The sequence below is a fragment of the Durio zibethinus genome, chromosome 17 (genome assembly GCF_047325235.1).
Source record: "Durio zibethinus cultivar Kanyao isolate XHJ-2024 chromosome 17, ASM4732523v1, whole genome shotgun sequence".
Classification (NCBI taxonomy): Eukaryota; Viridiplantae; Streptophyta; class Magnoliopsida; order Malvales; family Malvaceae; genus Durio; species Durio zibethinus.
Window position 1 is genome coordinate 15,792,695 of NC_143178.1, and position 20,040 is coordinate 15,812,734.

The 20,040-nt window shown below is 31.0% G+C and overlaps 2 protein-coding genes across 15 annotated transcripts; both read right to left on the reverse strand.

The window, feature by feature from the left end:
* Window positions 1-1,710: 1,710 nt before the first annotated feature.
* On the reverse strand, window positions 1,711-18,670 carry LOC111289150 (1,4-alpha-glucan-branching enzyme 2-2, chloroplastic/amyloplastic-like). Of its 14 annotated transcripts, XM_089746508.1 has the most exons (18): window positions 17,592-18,670; window positions 15,588-15,710; window positions 15,295-15,414; window positions 14,432-14,561; window positions 14,205-14,326; window positions 13,787-13,915; window positions 12,346-12,426; window positions 11,690-11,806; window positions 11,542-11,613; window positions 11,113-11,195; window positions 9,799-9,918; window positions 8,938-9,067; window positions 8,726-8,836; window positions 5,740-5,822; window positions 4,422-4,541; window positions 3,561-3,690; window positions 3,345-3,455; window positions 2,681-3,093 (listed from the first exon to the last, which is right to left on the reverse strand). In XM_089746508.1, the coding sequence occupies exons 11-18, from the start codon at window positions 9,813-9,815 to the stop codon at window positions 3,046-3,048; spliced, it is 750 nt and encodes a 249-aa protein (XP_089602634.1). In that variant the 5' UTR covers window positions 9,816-9,918; window positions 11,113-11,195; window positions 11,542-11,613; window positions 11,690-11,806; window positions 12,346-12,426; window positions 13,787-13,915; window positions 14,205-14,326; window positions 14,432-14,561; window positions 15,295-15,414; window positions 15,588-15,710; window positions 17,592-18,670; the 3' UTR covers window positions 2,681-3,045. The 14 variants fall into 14 exon arrangements, 13 of the variants coding, with proteins under 13 accessions (XP_089602634.1, XP_089602631.1, XP_089602630.1 ...); XM_089746505.1 differs by lacking the exon at window positions 11,542-11,613; XM_089746504.1 differs by lacking the exons at window positions 11,113-11,195; window positions 11,542-11,613 and adding an exon at window positions 17,356-17,440.
* On the reverse strand, window positions 14,216-17,912 carry LOC149514046 (1,4-alpha-glucan-branching enzyme 2-2, chloroplastic/amyloplastic-like). Its single transcript, XM_089745743.1, has 8 exons — window positions 17,707-17,912; window positions 16,704-16,746; window positions 16,500-16,559; window positions 16,161-16,271; window positions 15,606-15,710; window positions 15,295-15,353; window positions 14,432-14,561; window positions 14,216-14,326 (listed from the first exon to the last, which is right to left on the reverse strand). Exons 1-8 carry the CDS (start codon window positions 17,910-17,912, stop codon window positions 14,216-14,218), a joined length of 825 nt encoding a protein of 274 aa, XP_089601869.1.
* Window positions 18,671-20,040: the final 1,370 nt, after the last annotated feature.

The window sequence follows — 20,040 nt, forward strand, 5'->3', positions numbered from 1 at the left end:
TTATTATCAAAAAACAAATCAAGCAAAATTATATTCTAAAATTTTTTTTCTTTTTTAAAATAAAGATTAATCAATTTAAGAAAATTTTGTATGAAAGATACAAGCTATATCAAAGATAGGTACGTAAACAAATGTCAATGAAAGTTAAAAAATTCTTTAGCAATTTTGATACAAATTATTATCAATTATTAGCTATTTTATTCACAAACTTTTAAAAATCACAATATATTTCAAGCATATGAAATGTTCAATCAATACATGCATAATAACATTCTTTCATAAGCATATCCTATCTAAAACAAATATTTAACCATCATATTATAATAAAAAATTATACAATCATGATTTTTTGAGCATGATGAACACATATGCTATAGCAAAAAAATAATGAAAATATAATTATTTAAATATAATCCAAATTATATCAATATAAAGCAATATTCTTAATCCAAACATATGCAAGTACATAAATACAATCAAACATATTTTTCAATTAAAATCATACAAGCACATGCAAAAACATTTCAAATCACATATAACAGTATACCAATAAATATACAAATATTTAGACATAATATGATATATGCTATCTCAATTATCTCAATAAGTGAACATGTTCAAAAAAATCAATCTATATAACTCATATCCATGTCTAAAGACTCAAACGAATATTCATACAATAAAAACTATTAATCAAAGCAATAAAGAAATAGACATGCATATTAATCAATCCAAGCATTTAACAAAATTAAGACAAATTCTATCAAATAACTTGATTAATTTGTGCAAATTGTTCACAAATTCAAATATAATATCTTATTTTTGTATATATCAAATAAGCATTTATCAAACCATATATTAAACATTATAAATCATAAACACATAACATAGATTCAATACAATTACCTACATCCTTATCAAGTTATGTTATTGTGCTTATTGTAGTTGAATGAAACTTTGAATCCTTCATTTCACATTTTTAAGCTAATTTTTTATGTACTTAAACTTAATTGATAAAGATAATTTGCTTTGCTTGTTCCACTTAAAATCTAAAAAATGTCAATTTTCAAAAATGTCAGTTCATGCTTATTTTAAATTCTCATAGCATAAACTTAAAAAAATTTCTTAACAAAGGATTTTTATTAGAAACATCAAGAAAATCAATTGATAAAAATTATACCAATTATTCGAAATGAATTTCATATTCTAAATCATTATAGACAAATGAAATTTTGTTCAATAAACCCAATTTTCCAATTAAAAAAGAGATGTGTATGTGTGTGTGTATGTATGTATATATATATATAAACTTACTAAAAACCATATATCAAGTTAAGAATCATATATCACAATATTGTCATTAAAGTTAAAATTCTCATATAATGTACAAAAATCAAACTTTTTAAATTATGCATGAATACAAAATAGACATATTCAATATTAATATATATTTAATAAATCACCAAAAAATATGTCAAAATCAATTTAAAACCCTATAGAATTCAAAAAACTCAAAAAAGATATATTTATCATTAAAAACATAATCAAGAAAATTTCACCACAAATGCATAGATATATCCAAACAAATTATAATCCATAATCAATAATGATTTAAGACAAACATAAACATTATAAGAAAATCACTTACTTAATTCATGTTGTAACCATGTCCAATAAAACTCAATCATATTCATATAAGTACACATGACATGAACAATAGATGAGCCAATAATATATTTTAGTTAAGATAAATTAGCTAATCATGCATCAAATTAAAATCACAAATCAAGAAATAAGTCAAGTAAGCACAAAAGCAAGCATATTTCAAAAATATTTCATCACAATCAAATAAATTGTGACATAACAATCACGCACAAAATATATTTCAAAATTTTCACAAGAAATCAAGAAATAATCAATTTAGCATTTTTCAATAATCAAGCTCAATCTATTTATTAATAACCATATGCAGTTGATAATCAAATCCGACACCATCTTGGACAGGAAGGCAAAATGTAGGCATTCCATTCACCTATAGCATACACAATTGCACAATTAACATAACGAAGATAAAGAATATTGACATTTTCCCAAAAGAATTACTCATCTCGATTACATTCTTCAAAGTATTATCTTTTATTGGTTTTATTGATTATTTAATTGATTATTATGACAAATGACAATTTAAAATAGTGGAAATCTACTTTCAATTATTGTTTTTTTTCCTCTTCAATGTTCATAGAACTTATAGAATGTTATTTTTGCAAATAATATATGAAAATCTGCAACTAAATCACTCCAATATAAACATTTTATCAATTAAATGTTTCTTACAATGCTAATATTTCTAAAGTGAAAACATAAATTACCTTTTATTGTGCTAGTAGCTCATTTGGTGAATTATTTGCACAAAAGGTGAAATACATGAAAAGCAAGGGTATTTTAAGATTTCTAGAGATTCTTGGTTGTTCCCTTCAAGTGTTTTTGGAATTTTCATTTTTGGCATCTTTAGTTGTTATGTTTCCATAACTCTTGGTTTACAATAAAAATTAGTTCAATTTATAACAAGCATTTTTAACCATTCTTTAGTTCATTCTACAATATCAAAACACTTAACTACTATCATGGTAACCTACTTGTTCATGGCATATGGATTCAATTGATGCATGAAGAGAAGTGATGAAGCAATAGCGAATTAGAACACATGTACAATACACAAATGTTTGGTAGGATTACACACACACAATTACATGTGTGCAAACTTTTTCAAAACCATTTCTACACTTAGCACCCTCATAGATCACATAAAAAAGTATTGAAACCCCAATCCATTTATGCAACCCAATGCAACAAATGTTGCTGTAGAAGAGACAGTGGACTTAAAGCGGACATCATAATTCTGGGATAAATAAATGATTATAAGTCGAAGGATACTCAATGTGACTCAAAGAAGAGTTATAAAACATACATCTTCACCAATGGTGACAGCCTCAGGATAAACTCCACGAATCGTAAGATTAACCAGCATCAGATAGACATCAGCATCTACATCAGTTGCATATCCAAGGTACTCATTGTAGTTTCCAATAAATACTACCCACAGCAAGTTCAAGAAAACAAAAGTTAAGCTGGGATAACACATTATAAAGATGCAATGACACTAAAAGCCTTTAGTCCTCAAGAGAATTTAGTTAAGAAACAAACATAGAGAAATGATGCTTCACCACTTACAAAAACCAAATGTTAAATCAGTTCTACTTTGATAATTAACATCAGAACATGCAAGTAACTTATTATATAACACCAAGCAAAATAGAAAATCTGCAAACTCATTCTGATATTACCTGCAACCCATGATAGGTGTACATCATTGAAGTCATAACATCAAATTTGAACCCATCAAACTTGTATTCTTCTAGCCACCATCTTGCATTTGAAAGAAGAAACCTTCGTGCCTAAAGCAACAAGTAAAAATTAATATTTACACACAATAGGATGGAAGGAAGCCAAAATCTTTCAACAAGCTATTGTTGAAGAGAAGTTTTAGTAGAAATACATACTTCCCAGCTTCCATAATTAAAAAGGTGAGAATCCCACATCCCGTGATGACCTCTTGACCCCGAGTCGAAGTAATGAGCATCGGTTCCATCAAACATGTTCAATCCATCTAACACATTATTAGATGCATGGCTGCATTTGTCAAACATCAGTCAGATACAAAGATGGATGAAAAATTAATTAACAACTTAAATTAACTAAAGAATAAAAATTAACTGAGACTTATAGCAAAAGATTACTTACTCAAAGCAACAAAGCAAATACTTGAATAAAAATTTGCTACAGCTTAGAAAAGAATTTAACATTAACGACATGCAAAAGATTAAAACTTTCATTGTAAACAATATAGTAAGATTCCATTTGGTAATTACTTTTGCTACTAGCTTTTTGCTTCCAGAAGCAGAAAGTACATTTGGATAGAAAAGACAATAATACTTTAAAAGAATTAAAAATAAAAAATATAATCTCTTGTAGAACAAAATACTATGATTCCTCTTTTAATAGAACAATTATATTACAAATTCTACTCATTTAATCATATATATTTTCAAACAATTATGACTTTGCTTTTTCCCCTTTAGGTTTGTTATTTAGAAACCTTTTAGGAAGCCAAAAGCAACTAGGAGAAACATAGTAAGAGTAAGGACCAATAACAGCCTAAATTCTCATGACCATTTTTGCATCAAGTCTACTGGAAGAATGACCATACAATCTATGCAGGAAAAGAAGAAGAAAAAGAGTTTATATTTTCATTTTTGGTACAAAAAAGCTGGGAAAAACCGTTTGCACAAAAACTGCAACAGCAAATAAAGCTGAAGGGTGTGTTTCTAGAAATGATATTCTCCTGCAAGTCCAATTATTACCTGTGCACAATATCCATAAGAACAAGTAGACCCAACTCGTGAGCCTTATCTATCAGTGACTTAAGATTATCAGAGGTTTCAAAACAACTGCTTGGTGCAAAGAAGTTTGCCACATCATACCTGCAACATATTAAATGCAACTTGTTAAAAGTAGAAGAGGTTAGTTTCCATAACCAAAACTAAATTCTGAAGAAATATTTATGTTTACATCCAAAACATAACATTTTAGTACAAGTTAACAAACATAAACAGCAACAAATAAAGATGAGCTGATATTTTGATGGAGATAATACCCAAATCAAGCATAATATGAGTGCTCTTAAACAGCCATGATTTGAACAGCATTATATCCAAGTCTTTTAATGTGGGGAAGCACATCATCTCTAAAGTTGGCATATGTGTTAATTATTGGCTCCTGCATCTTAGAGTTGATAATATTAAGAAAACTAGGAAATGGATTAACCATACCAAAGTGTACCGTGGAAGATAAAGACTGAAGGTGCTTGTGGGACAAATTTTCTTTGAATGATAGTATGATGAAAACTAGAGATAAGTTTTGGTTTAATTGCAAATTTAGGCTTCTTAATGGGTTTTAGAAATGGGTAAAGAATCATAATGAAATGCAATCAAACCAACTTCTATGTTATTTATTTGAAACTGTTAAGATATTTCTATACACAAAGCAGTTAACAGAGATCCCAGTCACTAACTGTTTGGTATTTGCATTATCATTAACTAAAGTAATACTCAATATTTAGTATAATCCAAATGGAAGGACTTCCTTTAACCAAAGAACACAAAAAGTAGGCCATATGCACCTATTTGGCTTTTTGCTAGCTTAATTTGACAAATTTTCTCTTTAAGAGAGGCCACCCTGCCTATGGGACGCAGGAAAGTTCCATTTCAAAATTTATAGGCCTTGCCAAACAGTTATACTGTTTGATGCTCTTAAAGATGTTCAATGCAAGTCAAAATGTTTATCTTCCTTTCTTTTTTTTTTTTTTGGGAAGGGGAAGGGAGGTAAAATTGATAGTTTAAATACAGATACTAAGATAAATTTTACTGTAAAATGTATTGTCTTAAAAAACCTCCTGCTTCACTTTTCGGTCTCAAAACCTTGCAAGAACACTTCATAAGAGAGGTTGAAAGAAATAGCATAAAAATTATGATCACACTCATGATAGCATTTAATGAAGCTTTTTATCAAACTTAAGATTTTCTCTTTTAAGATTAAATAAATCAAGGAAATGCAATTCAGCACAGAGATAGAAGAGTTGAAAAACAATTTGCTACATGCAAGGGAAAGGAAGATGCATACCATGCTACCCATTCCAACATGTGATTCATAGACGTAAGTGATTTTGGTCCTTTTGGTTGGGGGTGTTTGTATACATACTTTTCCTGTTATAGTACAAAAATCATTAGTCAGGATAAAGAGTACAAAAATTTTAGATAAGACACATTATAGACTAAACTAAGTTGACTGTGCTGTGCAGTAATTAAACTTGAACAAGCGAGAACACAATTTAGAAACTGACTTCATATATGAAAAAGAACCAATCAAAATTGTTTTCTTAAAAACCTTCAAGGGCATTGATGTTAATATTAACGTTATAAAGGCAGACGTTCATCAAATCAACCTACTCTAAGAAGAATAAGAAATTCATTATTCGTTTATATATCAATTAATCATATTTGTGTGCAGGCATGCATGAATGCTTTTGTTTATGTATCCTCACACACGTGCAGTCATTTTAAAATTATCATAAACATTAGTTGGTATTTCTAATTTTCCCCAAGCTCCAGCTACTTATAGTTTGAAAAGAATAAGTTATCTAATCTTTCCAACAAAACCAAAAGATAAAACAGCCACTAATTATACCTCTTCTGGCAGATCATAGTATATTCCGTTGTATGGGATTTCACCTGGTGCTTGAACAAAGAACTTGATTCAAGCAAGAATGGAGTCCTTAATCCCAGATGGAGTTTCCATATGAATCCACAATTATATGAAAAAGTTAAAATGGACACATGGAAAAAGAGGTTGGGATGAATGATAATTGACATGATCATAACAGTCCACCAAAAAAATATTTTTTTTCCATCCTCATCCTTTCCTTCTTTCTGCCTTCCTTTTAAGACAGGAGTTAGTTGCATTTGAACTCAGCTACCTTGAATAATTTTGCTTGACTTAGAGACCGCCCCACTAAATACTTCAATGCCTTTATGACATGAATTCTAGTAATTAATTATTGTGAACGTTGTACTACAACCAATGATTTATTCAAACCATATACACATGCAATAGGATCAGTGTTAAAAAAAAGCATTATACTTAAAGGTTCCTGGTCCACAGATCATGATCAAAAGGTTAAATAACTTGTTGATCTATAGGGAAAGAGTTCCAAGTTTTAATAGTTTCTTTTTACTCTGACTTAAAAAGTGGAAAAAGAAAATAATAAACAAGTAGCATTTGAATGTAAGCACAATAAGTTTCAAGAGCCAAACTTATGTTCATCTACAGGTAATTTACCTTCACTTGAGAACCATGGGGAATTGCTGGTGAACCATAAGCACTATTAGCCAAAATATCTCCCAGACACCAAACTCATTCTATTAAAAAACAATTAACATTTGTAGAATTAAACACAAGATGTTATTTAAATTTAGAAATAGACAACAGATCACTGCCAGTGTAAATCAACACAGCTATCTAAGCACTTAGAACACAGTCACCTTCCCATTTATACTTGAGACTACATGGCATTAAATATATGAATTAGCTGATACAATTAATTGTTACATAAGCAAGGTGACTTTTGCACTTAATTATAAAAACTTTGACAACGTTTATCTTCTTAACTTTTCTATTTGGAGCTTTTAAGAATACCAACTCCACCAGACTATACACCCAATCTTTGGTCCATTAAGAAGAATATTCATGCTCACATACATATAAAAAGATCCATGTTTACATTCAGATTTAACATTAAGCTAAGTGTTTTGACAAACCAAACTTAAATAACTTTTAACTTCTTTCGGCATGTGCATTTGGAGAACATATAAGCATTGACTTATGAACAACTGGTATTGCAAATACTACAGTTTCTTAAGGCATACATCTTAGAGCACATGGTTTGAGTTAAAGAGAAAAGCAGGGAAGAATTGATTATGACAAATGACAATTTAAAATGGTGGAAGTCTTGCAAATAATATATAAAAATCTGCAACTAAATCACTCCAATATAAACATTTTACCAGTTAAATGTTCCTTACTATGCTAATATTTCTAAAGGGTAAAACATAAATTACCTTTTATTGTGCTAGTAGCTCTTTAGGTGAATTATTTGCACAAAAGATGAAATATGTGAAAAGCAAGGATATTTTAAAGTTTCTAGATATTCTTGTTTGTTCCCTTCAAGTGTTTTTGGAATTTTCATTTTTGGCATCTTTAGTTGCTATGTTTCCATAACTCTTGGTCTACAATAAAAATTAGTTCAATTTACAACAAGCATTTTTAACAATTCTTTAGTTCATTCTACAATATCAAAACACTTAACAAGTAGCAGGGAAATCTACTTATTCATGGCATATGGATTCAATTGATGCATGAAGAGAAATGGTGAAATAGTAGAGTTAGAAAAACATGTACAATACACAAATGTTTGGTAGGCTTCGCACACACAAGTACGTGTGCAAACTTTTTCAAAACCATTTCTACACTTAGCATCCTCATGGATCACGAAAAAAAGTATTGAAACCCCAATCCATTTACGCAACCCAGTGCAACAAATGTTGCTATAGAAGAGACAGGGGACTTAAAGCGGACATCTTAATTTTGGCACAAATAAATGATTATAAGTCGAAGGAAGCTCAATGTGACTCAAAGAAGAGTTATAGAATATACATCTTCACCAATGGTGACAACCTCAGGATATAGCCCATGAATCATATGATTAACCAGCATCAGATAGACAACAGCATCTACATCAGTTGCATATCCGAAGTACTCATTGTAGTTTCCAATAAACCCACATCAAGTTCAAGAAAACAAAGGTTAAGCTGGGATAATACATTATAAAGATGCAATGACACTAAAATCCTTTAGTCCTCAAGAGAATTTAGTTAAAAAACAAACATAGAGAAATGATGCTTCACCACTTACAAGATCCAAATGTTCCATCAGTTCTACTTCTCTATATAACATAAAATCAAAACTTTGATAATTAACATCTGACCATGTGAGTAACTTATTATATAACACCAAGCAAAATAGAAAATCTGCGAACTCACTCAGACATTACCTGCAACCCATGATGGGTGTACATCATTGAAGTCACAACATCAAATCTGAACCTATCAAACTTGTATTCTTCCAGCCACCATCTTGCATTTGAAAGAAGAAACCTTTGTACCTAAGGCACCAAGTAAAAATTAATATTTACACACACTAGGATGGAAGCCAAAATCTTTCAACAAGCTATTGTTTAAGAGAAGTTTCAGTAGAAGTACATACTTCCCAGCTTTCATAATTAAAAAGGCGAGAATCCCACATCCAGTGGTGACCCTTTGACCCCGAGTGGAAGTAATGAGCATCAGTTCCATCAAACATGTTCAATCCATCTAACACATTATTAGATGCATGGCTGTATTGGTCAAACATCAGTTAGATACAAAGATGGATGACAAAATTAATTAATAACTTAATTTAACTGAAGAATAAAAATTAACTGAAACTTATAGCAAAAGATTACTTACTTAAAGCAACAGAGCAAATACTTGAATAAAAATTTTCTACAGCTTAGAAAGGAATTTAACATTAACAACATGCAAAAGATAAAAACTTTCATTGTAAACAATACAGTAAGATTCCATTTGGTAGTTGTTTTGGCTATTAGCTTTTTGTTTCCAGAAGTAGAAAGTACATTTGGGTAGAAAAGACAATAATACTTTAAAAGAATTAAAAATAAAAAATATAATTTCTTGTAGAACAAAATACTACGATTCCTCTTTTAATAGAACAATTATACTGCAAATTGTATTGCATTTAATCATATATATTTTCAAACAACTATGACTTTGCTTTCTCCTTTTTAGGTTTGTTCTTTAGAAACCTTTTAGGAAGCCAAAAGCAACTAGAAAAAACATAGTAAGAGTAAGGACCAATAACAGCCTAAATTCCCATGGCCATATTTGCATCAAGTCTACTGGAAGAATGACCATACAGTCTAAACAGGAAAAAAAGAAGAAAAAGAGTATATTTTCATTTTTGGTACGAAAAAGCTAGGAAAAACCGTTTGCACAAAAACTACAACAACAAATAAAGCTAAAGGATGTGTTTCTAGAAATGATATTCTCCTGGAAGTCCAATTATTACCTGTGCACAATATCCATAATAACAAGTAGACCCAACTTATGAGCCCTATCTATCAATGACTTAAGATCATCAGGGGTTCCAAAACGACTGCTTGGTGCAAAGAAGTTTGCCACATGACACCTACAACATATTAAATGCAACTTGTTAAAAGTAGAAGAGGTTAGTTTCCATAACAAAAACTAAATTCTGAAGAAATATTTCTGTTTACATCCAAAACATAACATTTTAGTACAAGTTAACAAACATAAATAGCAACAAATAAAGATGAGCTGATATTTTGATGGAGATAATGCCCAAATCTAACATAATATGAGTGCTCTTGAACAACCATGATTTGAACAGCATTATATCCAAGTCTTTTAATGCGGGGAAGCACATCATCTCTAAAGTTGGCATATGTGTTAATTATTGGCTCCTGCATCTCAGAGTTGATAATATTAAGAAAACTAGGAAATGGATTAACCATACCAAAGTGTACCATGAAAGATAAAGACTGAAGGTGTTTGTGGGACAAATTTTCTTTGAATGACAGTATGATGAAAACTAGAGATAAATTTTGGTTTAATTGCAAATTTAGGCTTCTTAATGGGTTTTAGAAATGGGTGAAGAATCATAATGAAATGCAATCAAACCAACTTCTATGTTATTGATTTGAAACTGCTATTTAAGATATTTCTATACAGAAAGCAGTTAACAGAGACCCAAGTCACTAGCTGTTAGGCATTTGCATTATCATTAACTAAAGTAATACTCATTATTTAGTATAATCCAAATGGAAGAACTTCCTTTAACCAAAGAACACGAAAAGTAGGTCGTATACACTTACGTGGCTTTTTGCTAACTTAATTTGACAGATTTTCTATTTAAGAGAGGCCACCCTGCCTACGGGATGTAGGAAAGCTCCGTTTCAAAATTTACAAGCCTTTCCAGACAGCTATACTGTTTGATGCTCTTAAAGATGTTCAATGCAAGTCAAAATGTCTCTCTATCTTCCTTTTTTTTTTTTGGGGGGGGGGGTAAAATTGATAGTTTAAATACAAATATTAAGATAAGTTTTCTTGTAAAATGTATTGTCTTATAAAACCTCCTACTTTACTTTTTAGTCTCAAAACCTTGCAAGAACACTTCATAGGAAAGGTTGAAAGAAATAGCATAAAAAATATGATCCCACACATGATAGCATTTAATGAAGCTTTTTATCAAACTTAAGGTTTCCTCTTTTAAGATTAAATAAATCAAGGAAATGCAATTCAGTGCAGAGACAAAAGAGTTGAATAACAATTTGCTACATGCAAGGGAAAGGAAGATGCATACCATGCTACTCATTCCAACATATGATTCGTAGACTTAAGTGATTTTGGTCTTTTTGGCTAGTGGTGTTTGAATACATACTTTTCCTATTACAGTATAAAAATCATTAGTCTACAAAAATTTGAGATAAGACATATATTACAGACTAAACTAAGTTGACTGTGCTGTGCAGTGATTAAACTTGAACAAGCGAGAACACAATTTAAAAACTGACTTTATATATGAAAAAGAACCAATCAAAATTGTTTTCTTAAAAACCTTTAAGGGCAGTGATGTTAATATTAACGTTATAAAGGAAGACGTTCATCAAAACAACCTACTCTAAGATGAATGCATGCTTTGTCTATGTATTCATTATTTGTTTATATAATCAATTAAGCATATTTGTGTGCAGGCATGCATGCATGCTTTTGTCTATGTATCTTCACACACCTGTAGTCATTTTAAAATTATCATAAACATTAGTTGGTATTTCGGATTTTCCCCAAGCTCCAAATATTTCAGCTGCTTATAGTTTGAAAAGAATAAGTTATCTAATCTTTCCAACAAAACCAAAAGAGCAAATAGCCATCAACTATACCTCTTTTGGCAAATCATAGTATATTCCATTGTATGAGATTTCACCTAGTACTGGAACATAGAATTTGATCCAAGCAGGAATGGAGTCTTTAATCCCATATGGAGCTTCCATACGAATCTACAATTATATGGTCAAAAACTTAAGATGTACACATGGAAAAAGAGGTTTGGATGAATGATAATTGACATGATCATAACAGTCCACCAGAAAAACGGTTTTTTTTTTCATCTTCATCTTTTCTTTTTTTCTCCCTTCCTTTTAGGACGGGAGTTAGTTGGATTTGAACTCAGCTACCTTGAATAATTTTGCTTAACTTGGAGACCACCCCACTAAATACTTCAATGCCTTTATGTCATGAATTCTAGTAATTAATTATTGTGAAGGTTGTAGTACAATCAATGATTTAGTCAAACCATATACACATGCAATAGGATCAGTGTTAAAAAAAAGCATCATACTTAAAGGTTCCTGGTCCACAGATCATGATCAAAAGGTTAAATACCTTGTTGATCTACAGGGAAAAAGTTGCAAGTTTTTATAGTTTCTTTTTACTCTGACATAAAAAGTGGAAAAAGGAAATAATAAACAAGTAGCATTTGAATGTAAGCACAATAAGTTTCAAGAGCCAAACTTATGTTCATCTACAGGTAATTTACCTTCACTTGAGAACCAAGGGGAATTGCTGGTGAATCGTCAGCATTATTAGGCCAAAAGATCACCCAGACACCAAACTCATTCTGTTAAAAAACCATTAATATTTGTATAATTAAACACTAGATGTTATTTAAATATAGAAATAGACAATAGATCACTACCAATGTAAATCAACACAGCTTTCTAAGCACTTAGAACACAGTCACCTTCCCTTTTATACTTGAGACTGCATGGCATTAAATATATGAATTAGCTGATACAATTAATTGTTACATAAGCAAGGTGGCTTTTGCACTTAATTATAAAAACTTTGACAACATTTATCTTCTTAACTTTTCTATTTGGAGCTTTTAAGAATATCAACTGCACCAAACTATACACCCAATCTTTGGGCCATTAAGAAGAATATTCATGCCCACATACATATAAAAAGATCCATGTTTACATTCAGATTTAACATTAAGCTAAGTGTTTTGACAAACCAAACTTAAATAACTTTTAACTTCTTTCAGCATGTGCATTTAGAGAAGATACAAGCATTGACTTATGAACAGCTGGTATTGCAAATACTACAGTTTCTTAAGGCATACTTCTTAGAGCACATGGCTCTGAGTCAAAAAGAAAAGCAGTGGAGAATTGATTATTATGACAGATGACATTTTAAGATGGTGGAAGTCTACCTTCAACTATTGTTTCTTTTCCTTTTCAAAATTAATAGAACTTAAAGAATGTTATTTGTGCAAATAATATATGAAAATCTGCAACTAAATCACTCCAATATAAACATTTTATCTATTAAATGTTCCTGACTATGCTAATATTTCTAAAGGGTAAAACATAAATTACCTTGTATTTTGCTAGTAGCTCTTTAGGTGAATTATTTGCACCAAAGATGAAATATGTGAAAAGCAAGGATATTATAAGATTTCTAGAGATGCTTGTTTGTTCCCTTCAAGTGTTTTTGGAATTTTCATTTTTGGCATCTTTAGTTGCTATGTTTCCAGAACTCTTGGTCTATAATAAAAATTAGTTCAATTTACAACAACCATTTTTAACAACTCTTTAGTTCATTCTACAATATCAAAACACTTAACTACCAGCAAGGTAACCTACTTATTCATGGCATATGGATTCAATTGATGCATGAAGAGAAGTGATGAAGTAGTAGAGAATTAGAAAAACATGTACAATACACAAATGTTTGGTAGGCTTCGCACACACAAGTACGTGTGCAAACTTTTTCAAAACCATTTCTACACTTAGCATCCTCATGGATCACATAAAAAAGTATTGAAACCCCATTCCATTTACGCAACCCAATTCAACAAATATTGCTGTAGAAGAGACAGGGGACTTAAAGCAGACATCATAATTCTAGAAAAGATAAATGATTATAAGTCGAAGTATGCTCAATGTGACTCAAGGAGGAGTTATAGAACATACATCTTCACCAATGGTGACAGCCTCAGGTTATAGCCCATGAATCATATGATTAACCAGCATCAAATAGACAACAACATCTACATCAGTTGCATTTCTGAAGTACTCATTGTAGTTTCTAGTAAATGCTACCTACAGCAAGTTCAAGAAAACAAAGGTTTAGCCAGGATAATACATTATAAAGATGCAATGACACTATAATACATTATAAAGATGCAATGAGACTAAAAACCTTTAGTCCTCAAGAGAATTTAGCTAAGAAACAAACAGAGAAATGATGTTTCACCGCTTACAAGAACCAAATGTTACATCAGTTCTACTTCTCTATATAACATAAAGTCAAAACTTTGATAATTAACATCTAAACATGTGAGTAACTTATTATATAACACCAAGCAGAATAGAAAATCTGCAAACTCACTCAGATATTAATTACAACCCATGATAGGTGTACATCATTGAAGTCACAACATCAAATCTGAACCCATCAAACTTGTATTCTTCCAGCCACCATCTTGCATTTGAAAGAAGAAACCTTTGTACCTAAAGCAACAACTAAAAATTAATATTTACAAACAATAGGATGGAAGGAAGCCAAAATCTTTCAACTAGCTATTGTTTAAGAGAAGTCTGAATAGAAGTACATACTTCCGAGCTTCCACAATTAAAAAGGCAAGAATCCCACATCCAGTGGTGACACTTTGACCCCGAGTGGAAGTAACGAGCATTGGTTCCATCAAACATGTTCAATCCATCTAACACATTATTAGATGCATGGCTGTATTCATCAAACATCAGTTAGACACAAAGATGGATGACAAAATTAATTAATAACTTAATTTAACTAAAGAATAAAAATTAACTGAGACTTATAGCAAAAGATTACTTACTCCAAGCAATAGAGCAAATACTTGAATAAAAATTTGCTACAGCTCAGAAAAGAATTTAACATTAACGACATGCAAAAGATAAAAACTTTCATTGTAAACAATACAGTAAGTTTCCATTTGGTAGTTGTTTTTGCTACTAGCTTTTTGCTTCCAGAAGTAGAAAGTACATTTGGGTAGAAAAGACAATAATACTTTAAAAGAATTAAAAATAAAAAATATAATCTCTTGTAGAACAAAATACTATGATTCCCCTTTTAATAGAACAATTATACTACAAATTCTATTGCATTTAATCATATATATTTTCAAACAATTATGACTTTGCTTTCTCCCTTTTAGGTTTGTTCTTTAGAAACCTTTTAGGAAGCCAAAAACAACTAGAAAAGACATAGTAACAGTAATGACCAATAACAGCCTAAATTCTCATGGCCATATTTGCATCAAGTCTATTGGAAGAATGACCATACAGTCTAAGCAAGAAAAGAAGAAGAAAAAGAGTTTATATATTCATTTTTGGTACGAAAAAGCTAGGAAAAATCGTTTGCACAAAAACTGTAACAGCTAATAAAACTAAAGTGTGTGTTTCTAGAAATGATATTCTCCTGCAAGTCCAATTATTACCTGTGCACAATATCCATAAGAACAAGTAGACCCAACTTGTGAGCCTTATCTATCAGTGACTAAAGATCATCAGGGGTTCCAAAACGACTACTTGGTGCAAAGAAGTTTGTCACATGATACCTGCAACATATTAAATGCAACTTGTTAAAAGTAGAAGAGGTTAGTTTCCACAACCAAAACTGAATTTTGAAGAAATATCTCTATTTACATCCAAAACATAACATTTTAGTACAAGTTAACAAACATAAACAGTAACAAATAAAGATGAGCTGATATTTTGATGGAGATAATACCCAAATCTAGCATAATACGAGTGCTCTTGAATAGCCAATGATTTGAACAGCATTATATCCAAGTCTCTTAATGTGGGGAACCACATCATCTCTAAAGTTGGCATATGTGCTAATTATTGGCTCCTGCATCTCAGAGTTGATAATATTAAGAAAACTAGGAAATGGATTAACCATATCAAAATGTAGCATGAAAGATAAAGACTGAAGGTTTTTGTGGGACAAATTTTCTTTGAATGACAGTATGATGAAAACTAGAGATAAATTTTGGTTTAATTGCAAATTTGGGCTGCTTAATGGGTTTTAGAAATGGGTGAAGAATCATAATAAAATGCAATCAAACCAACTTCCATGTTATTGATTTGAAACTGTTATTTAAATATAAAAATAGACAATAGATCACTGCCAATGTAACTCAACACACATGTTTACATTCAGATTCAACATTAAGCTAAGTGTTTTAACAAACCAAACTACATAACTTTTAACTTCTTTCAGCATGTGCATTTAGAGAAGATATAAGCATTTACTTATGAACGGCTGGTATTGCAAATACTACAGTTTCTTAAGGCATACATCATAGAGCACATTGTTCAGAGTCAAAGAGAAAAGCAGGGGAGACAGTAGCTCATTAAAAGCAACACAAATGATATGTAGTTCATCAATACATACAAAATTGCGAGAAAGCTGCCTCAGAAACAAAGTGCGGAGTTACTGATGTGACTGCATTATTTATGTCATGTATAGAAGGAGAAGATTCAGAAAGCAATCAAAGAAAATCACTTGTAGGTGCACCTACTAAAGTATTGCTCAATTATTATGAACTTCACTTAATGTCAAGTAACCCATCAATGGCAGATCAGTTCTTACAGACATGAAAAATATCAATTCAATGCACAAGAAAGCATAACATACCCGACTCATAATATCTACATTAGGGTTCCAATTGTTAAAATTTCCAATCAATGCTACTGACTGAAAAAGAAAATGCAGTAAACTAATCACAAAAATTGAAGAGAAAACAAAACACCTAGAAGTTAATAAGACTTTTTTGATTGCATAGAAGTTAGTAAGATTAATGGTTAAAATCTCAAAATGTTAAAATGATGCATAAGAAACCCTAACTCCTGGTGCCCACTCCCTGTAAGTTATTCCTATCTCACTGAAAGCTAGATGAGATTATATAAAAAAAGAGCAATATCAGCTTATCATAAAACAACTTCTAAGACCAAAAAAAAAAACATGAATGGAGAATAACATTTTTACTAAAAATTAAAGTTAACAAGATAGCTATTAAGCAATGTAATACAAAGAAATGATAAAGGAAACAAGGAGAAGACATTCACAAATAAATAAATAAATAAAATAAACATATAAAAGTGAAATAATAGAGAAAGAACTAATTCTAAGGGCTTTAATAAAATTCTCGATTTTTTCTTGCACCAAAAAACCAAATACTTGCTCCACACTTTGTTAAGCATCAAGGAACTAATTTCTTTCTTAGATTGATCTACCTAAATTTTAAACATATAAAAATAAAAGATCTAGAAAATTATGTACACTATTCCCACACAAATCAATCACAAGAATATTCCAACACTAATTTTATTTAATTGAAAACTGCTCATTTGAATTGGAAAGAGTAATAAATCAAAACAAATTACATTTAGCGTAAAAAGCAACCATGGGAGCTACAATTAATATGGAACATTATAGTTATGAAAAATAAGCACATGCTAACAATTAGATATTTGGAAGAATGGTAACCTACATGTGAAGTCGAGCTTCTCATAGCCAAGAAAAAATGCCTCCAAACTACCCTCATACTTATCAATTTCTTCTAATATTTTCTTTTACTGTACATACATGTAATTAGATAAAATATACAAAATAATAAAAATGTCAGTAGCACATACGTTATCTACAACATCATTAGACAATTCCATATTCATTTATCACTTCGCTAAATACAAACATTGTAAGAGGGTCGGGTCAGGAGCATCAAACCTGAGTTTTCCGTTTTTTGTATCAAATGCAACATTTTCTCTCCAAAAAAGACACACCCGGCCACTCTCCCCTAACCCAGATCCCGGCGAAGGTAGCCGACCCGGCCGCCGTTCACCGCCCCCGTTCGGCGTCAGTTGACTCCAAAATTTCAGCCGTGGACTCCTCTCTTCCTTCTTGTCTCAGATTCAGAGTCTGTTTTTCGCAAATCACCTCATAATAGCTTAGATCTGAAACTTTAACCCGAAATTTTAAACCGCCGTTCACCCTCTTCTCGCCGTCCGGTCGTCCTGAAACCAAAGTATGTTGTTTCTCCTCTTCCATCCTTCCTTTCTACCGGTTCAGATCATCCAAAAGTCTCCTCGCCCGCGCTGACCTCCATACGCCGCCGTCGCTCCCACCGCCCAAAAAAATAGCTCTTTTCTCTCCTTTCCCAAAATCTTAAAAATACTCTCCCAAATCACTCATAAAAACAACAAAAATATCCCATGACCGAAAGCCCCTTTTCATCCTCAACGGGCCCTTTTCTGTTTCTTTTTTTTTTTTTCCCGATGGATTCCTCATGGTTGTTTGCAATTTTTTTTTTTTGGCTTTGATGGCTTGGTTTTTTTATTTTTTGCTTTTGGCTGTGACAGTTGCTATTTATTTGTTGGCAGTTTCGATGGCTATCTCAGTAGGGCTGTGGGTGGTGGGTAGGTGGGAGATGGGAGCTGTTCCTGGGGGGTAGTTCGGAGATCGGTGGGGTTGGGTTGGCGATCGGCTGGCAAAGGAAAGGGAATGGGATGATGGTACACATGGTTGCCGGTGGAGGCAATGGCTTGTTGGATTTTTGGCATTTACCTTCTTCGTCCAAAAATTGGCCTCCAGAAAAAAATGCCTTTCAAAAGTTTTTTCAGAAAAGATTGACCTCCTCTCTTGCCTCAATTTTTCGCTAGATCCAGTTCAAATCCTCAATTTTTTGAGATTTGAGAAACACTTTAATTCAAATTTTCGATCCTATGAGATTTGAGAAAGACTTTACAATTTTTGTGCTGGCAAGTTAGACAACAATACAGTGGGCAATCGGCTTGAATTCAACAGTGGAATTATTGGAATTTTGACTGTTTAGATTTTTCAAGCTTTTTGTTTTGTTTTTTTTTTTATTATTATTATTTTAACTTTTTTTTAAAGAAATTAAAATTAAAAAATAAAATAATAAGAATTCAAAGTAAGATAGGCTACAGTGTTTTATTGGGCTCTCTCAGAATAATTTGGCTAAAATAATTTTAAATCCAAATTAATTAGAATAAGATTTAATTTGTTCAATTTATTTGATGGTTTAATAAATTCAAAATATTTATTGAGATAATTATTAATGATAATATTTTTTAAATCGAGTAGATTCAAATAAAATAAAAATTATTTAACAAATTATTTTGATTCAATTTTAAAATTAATTCGAAAAAAATTTAATAAATACACATTTTTTGTGCCATATGAAATGAATTATTGTGTTTTGAAATTGATCGGTTTATGGTTTATGTTTGGCAACAAAATAAATGTTGGTTTCAATAATTTCAATTAGTCATGTAGCAAAGGATAATGTCGAGGCAAATGCAGTAAAAAAATTTTTCTGCAAAATAAGATAGCCCTGTTTTATTGGGCCAGCTTCAAATATTTTATATTTAGAAGATTAGCATTTGTTTTCATGTTTTGTGCTTTTAAGCAACTTTTATCCAAAGAAACAAGAACAAAACTTTAGACTATTAAATTGCACATGACTTGAAAAGTCACGAAGCTGTTACCTTTGGAAACTTTAAAAAAAAAAATTTCTTTCTAAGTTTGTACATAACTTTCCATTATCTTTTTCCTTCATGTAATTTTTTGTAATATTGTGCTTTGATCAAGTCACAAACTTGGACCCTTTGAAATAGTCCATGTTGGCCAATTATATTGAATTTGTTACCTAGAATGATTTTCTACCTATGTATATTTTATTTTCATTTAGTAAAAGTTAAAGCAAAAGCTATATTTCAATCTATGAAGAAGCAGGCCAGTGATATTTTGACTGAATGTCGTATAGAGCCAGATTGTAAAAGGGAATATACTTTTTTTTTATAATGTAGTTAGGGAATCAAAAGCTTTTCCTGTTAACAATTCTAGATATGATCATTCAATGGATCCAAAATTCAACCAATATGTCACATTAGGCAAAGTTTGTTCCCTCAAACATTTTCTATATCAAAATCCAATACTACTTTTAAAGGTAACTCCCCAAGAAAACACAATTGTGAAATTTGGACACAAGATTATTATCATGGAGATTTATGGCAAGCATGGATCACTTTTGATAAAAGCAAATTTTAGATAAAGATACACCTCTACATATTGCTACAAAGGCAGGTTGGAAAGAAATTGATAAAGATGAAATCATTAGCAAGTTTGAGATTCTGACAATAATTAACAAGGAAAA

Coding starts and splice junctions, on each gene's coding strand:
- LOC111289150 (XM_089746501.1), bottom strand. CDS start 13,824: ATGGGCTATAACCTGAGGCTGTCACCATTGGTGAAGAT. Junction 9,919..13,786: donor CTGTCACCATTGGTGAAGAT/GTATGTTCTATA, acceptor AATATGTTGTAG/GTGTCATGTGGCAAACTTCT. Junction 8,837..8,937: donor TTAATTATGAAAGCTGGGAA/GTATGTACTTCT, acceptor TTGGTGCCTTAG/GTACAAAGGTTTCTTCTTTC.
- LOC149514046 (XM_089745743.1), bottom strand. CDS start 17,912: ATGGAAGAGGAGAAACAACATACTTTGGTTTCAGGACGACCGGACGGC. Junction 16,560..16,703: donor AGTGGGCACCAGGAGTTAGG/GTTTCTTATGCA, acceptor TTTCTTTTTCAG/TCAGTAGCATTGATTGGAAA. Junction 14,562..15,294: donor CTTATGGATATTGTGCACAG/GTAATAATTGGA, acceptor TGATGAATACAG/CCATGCATCTAATAATGTGT.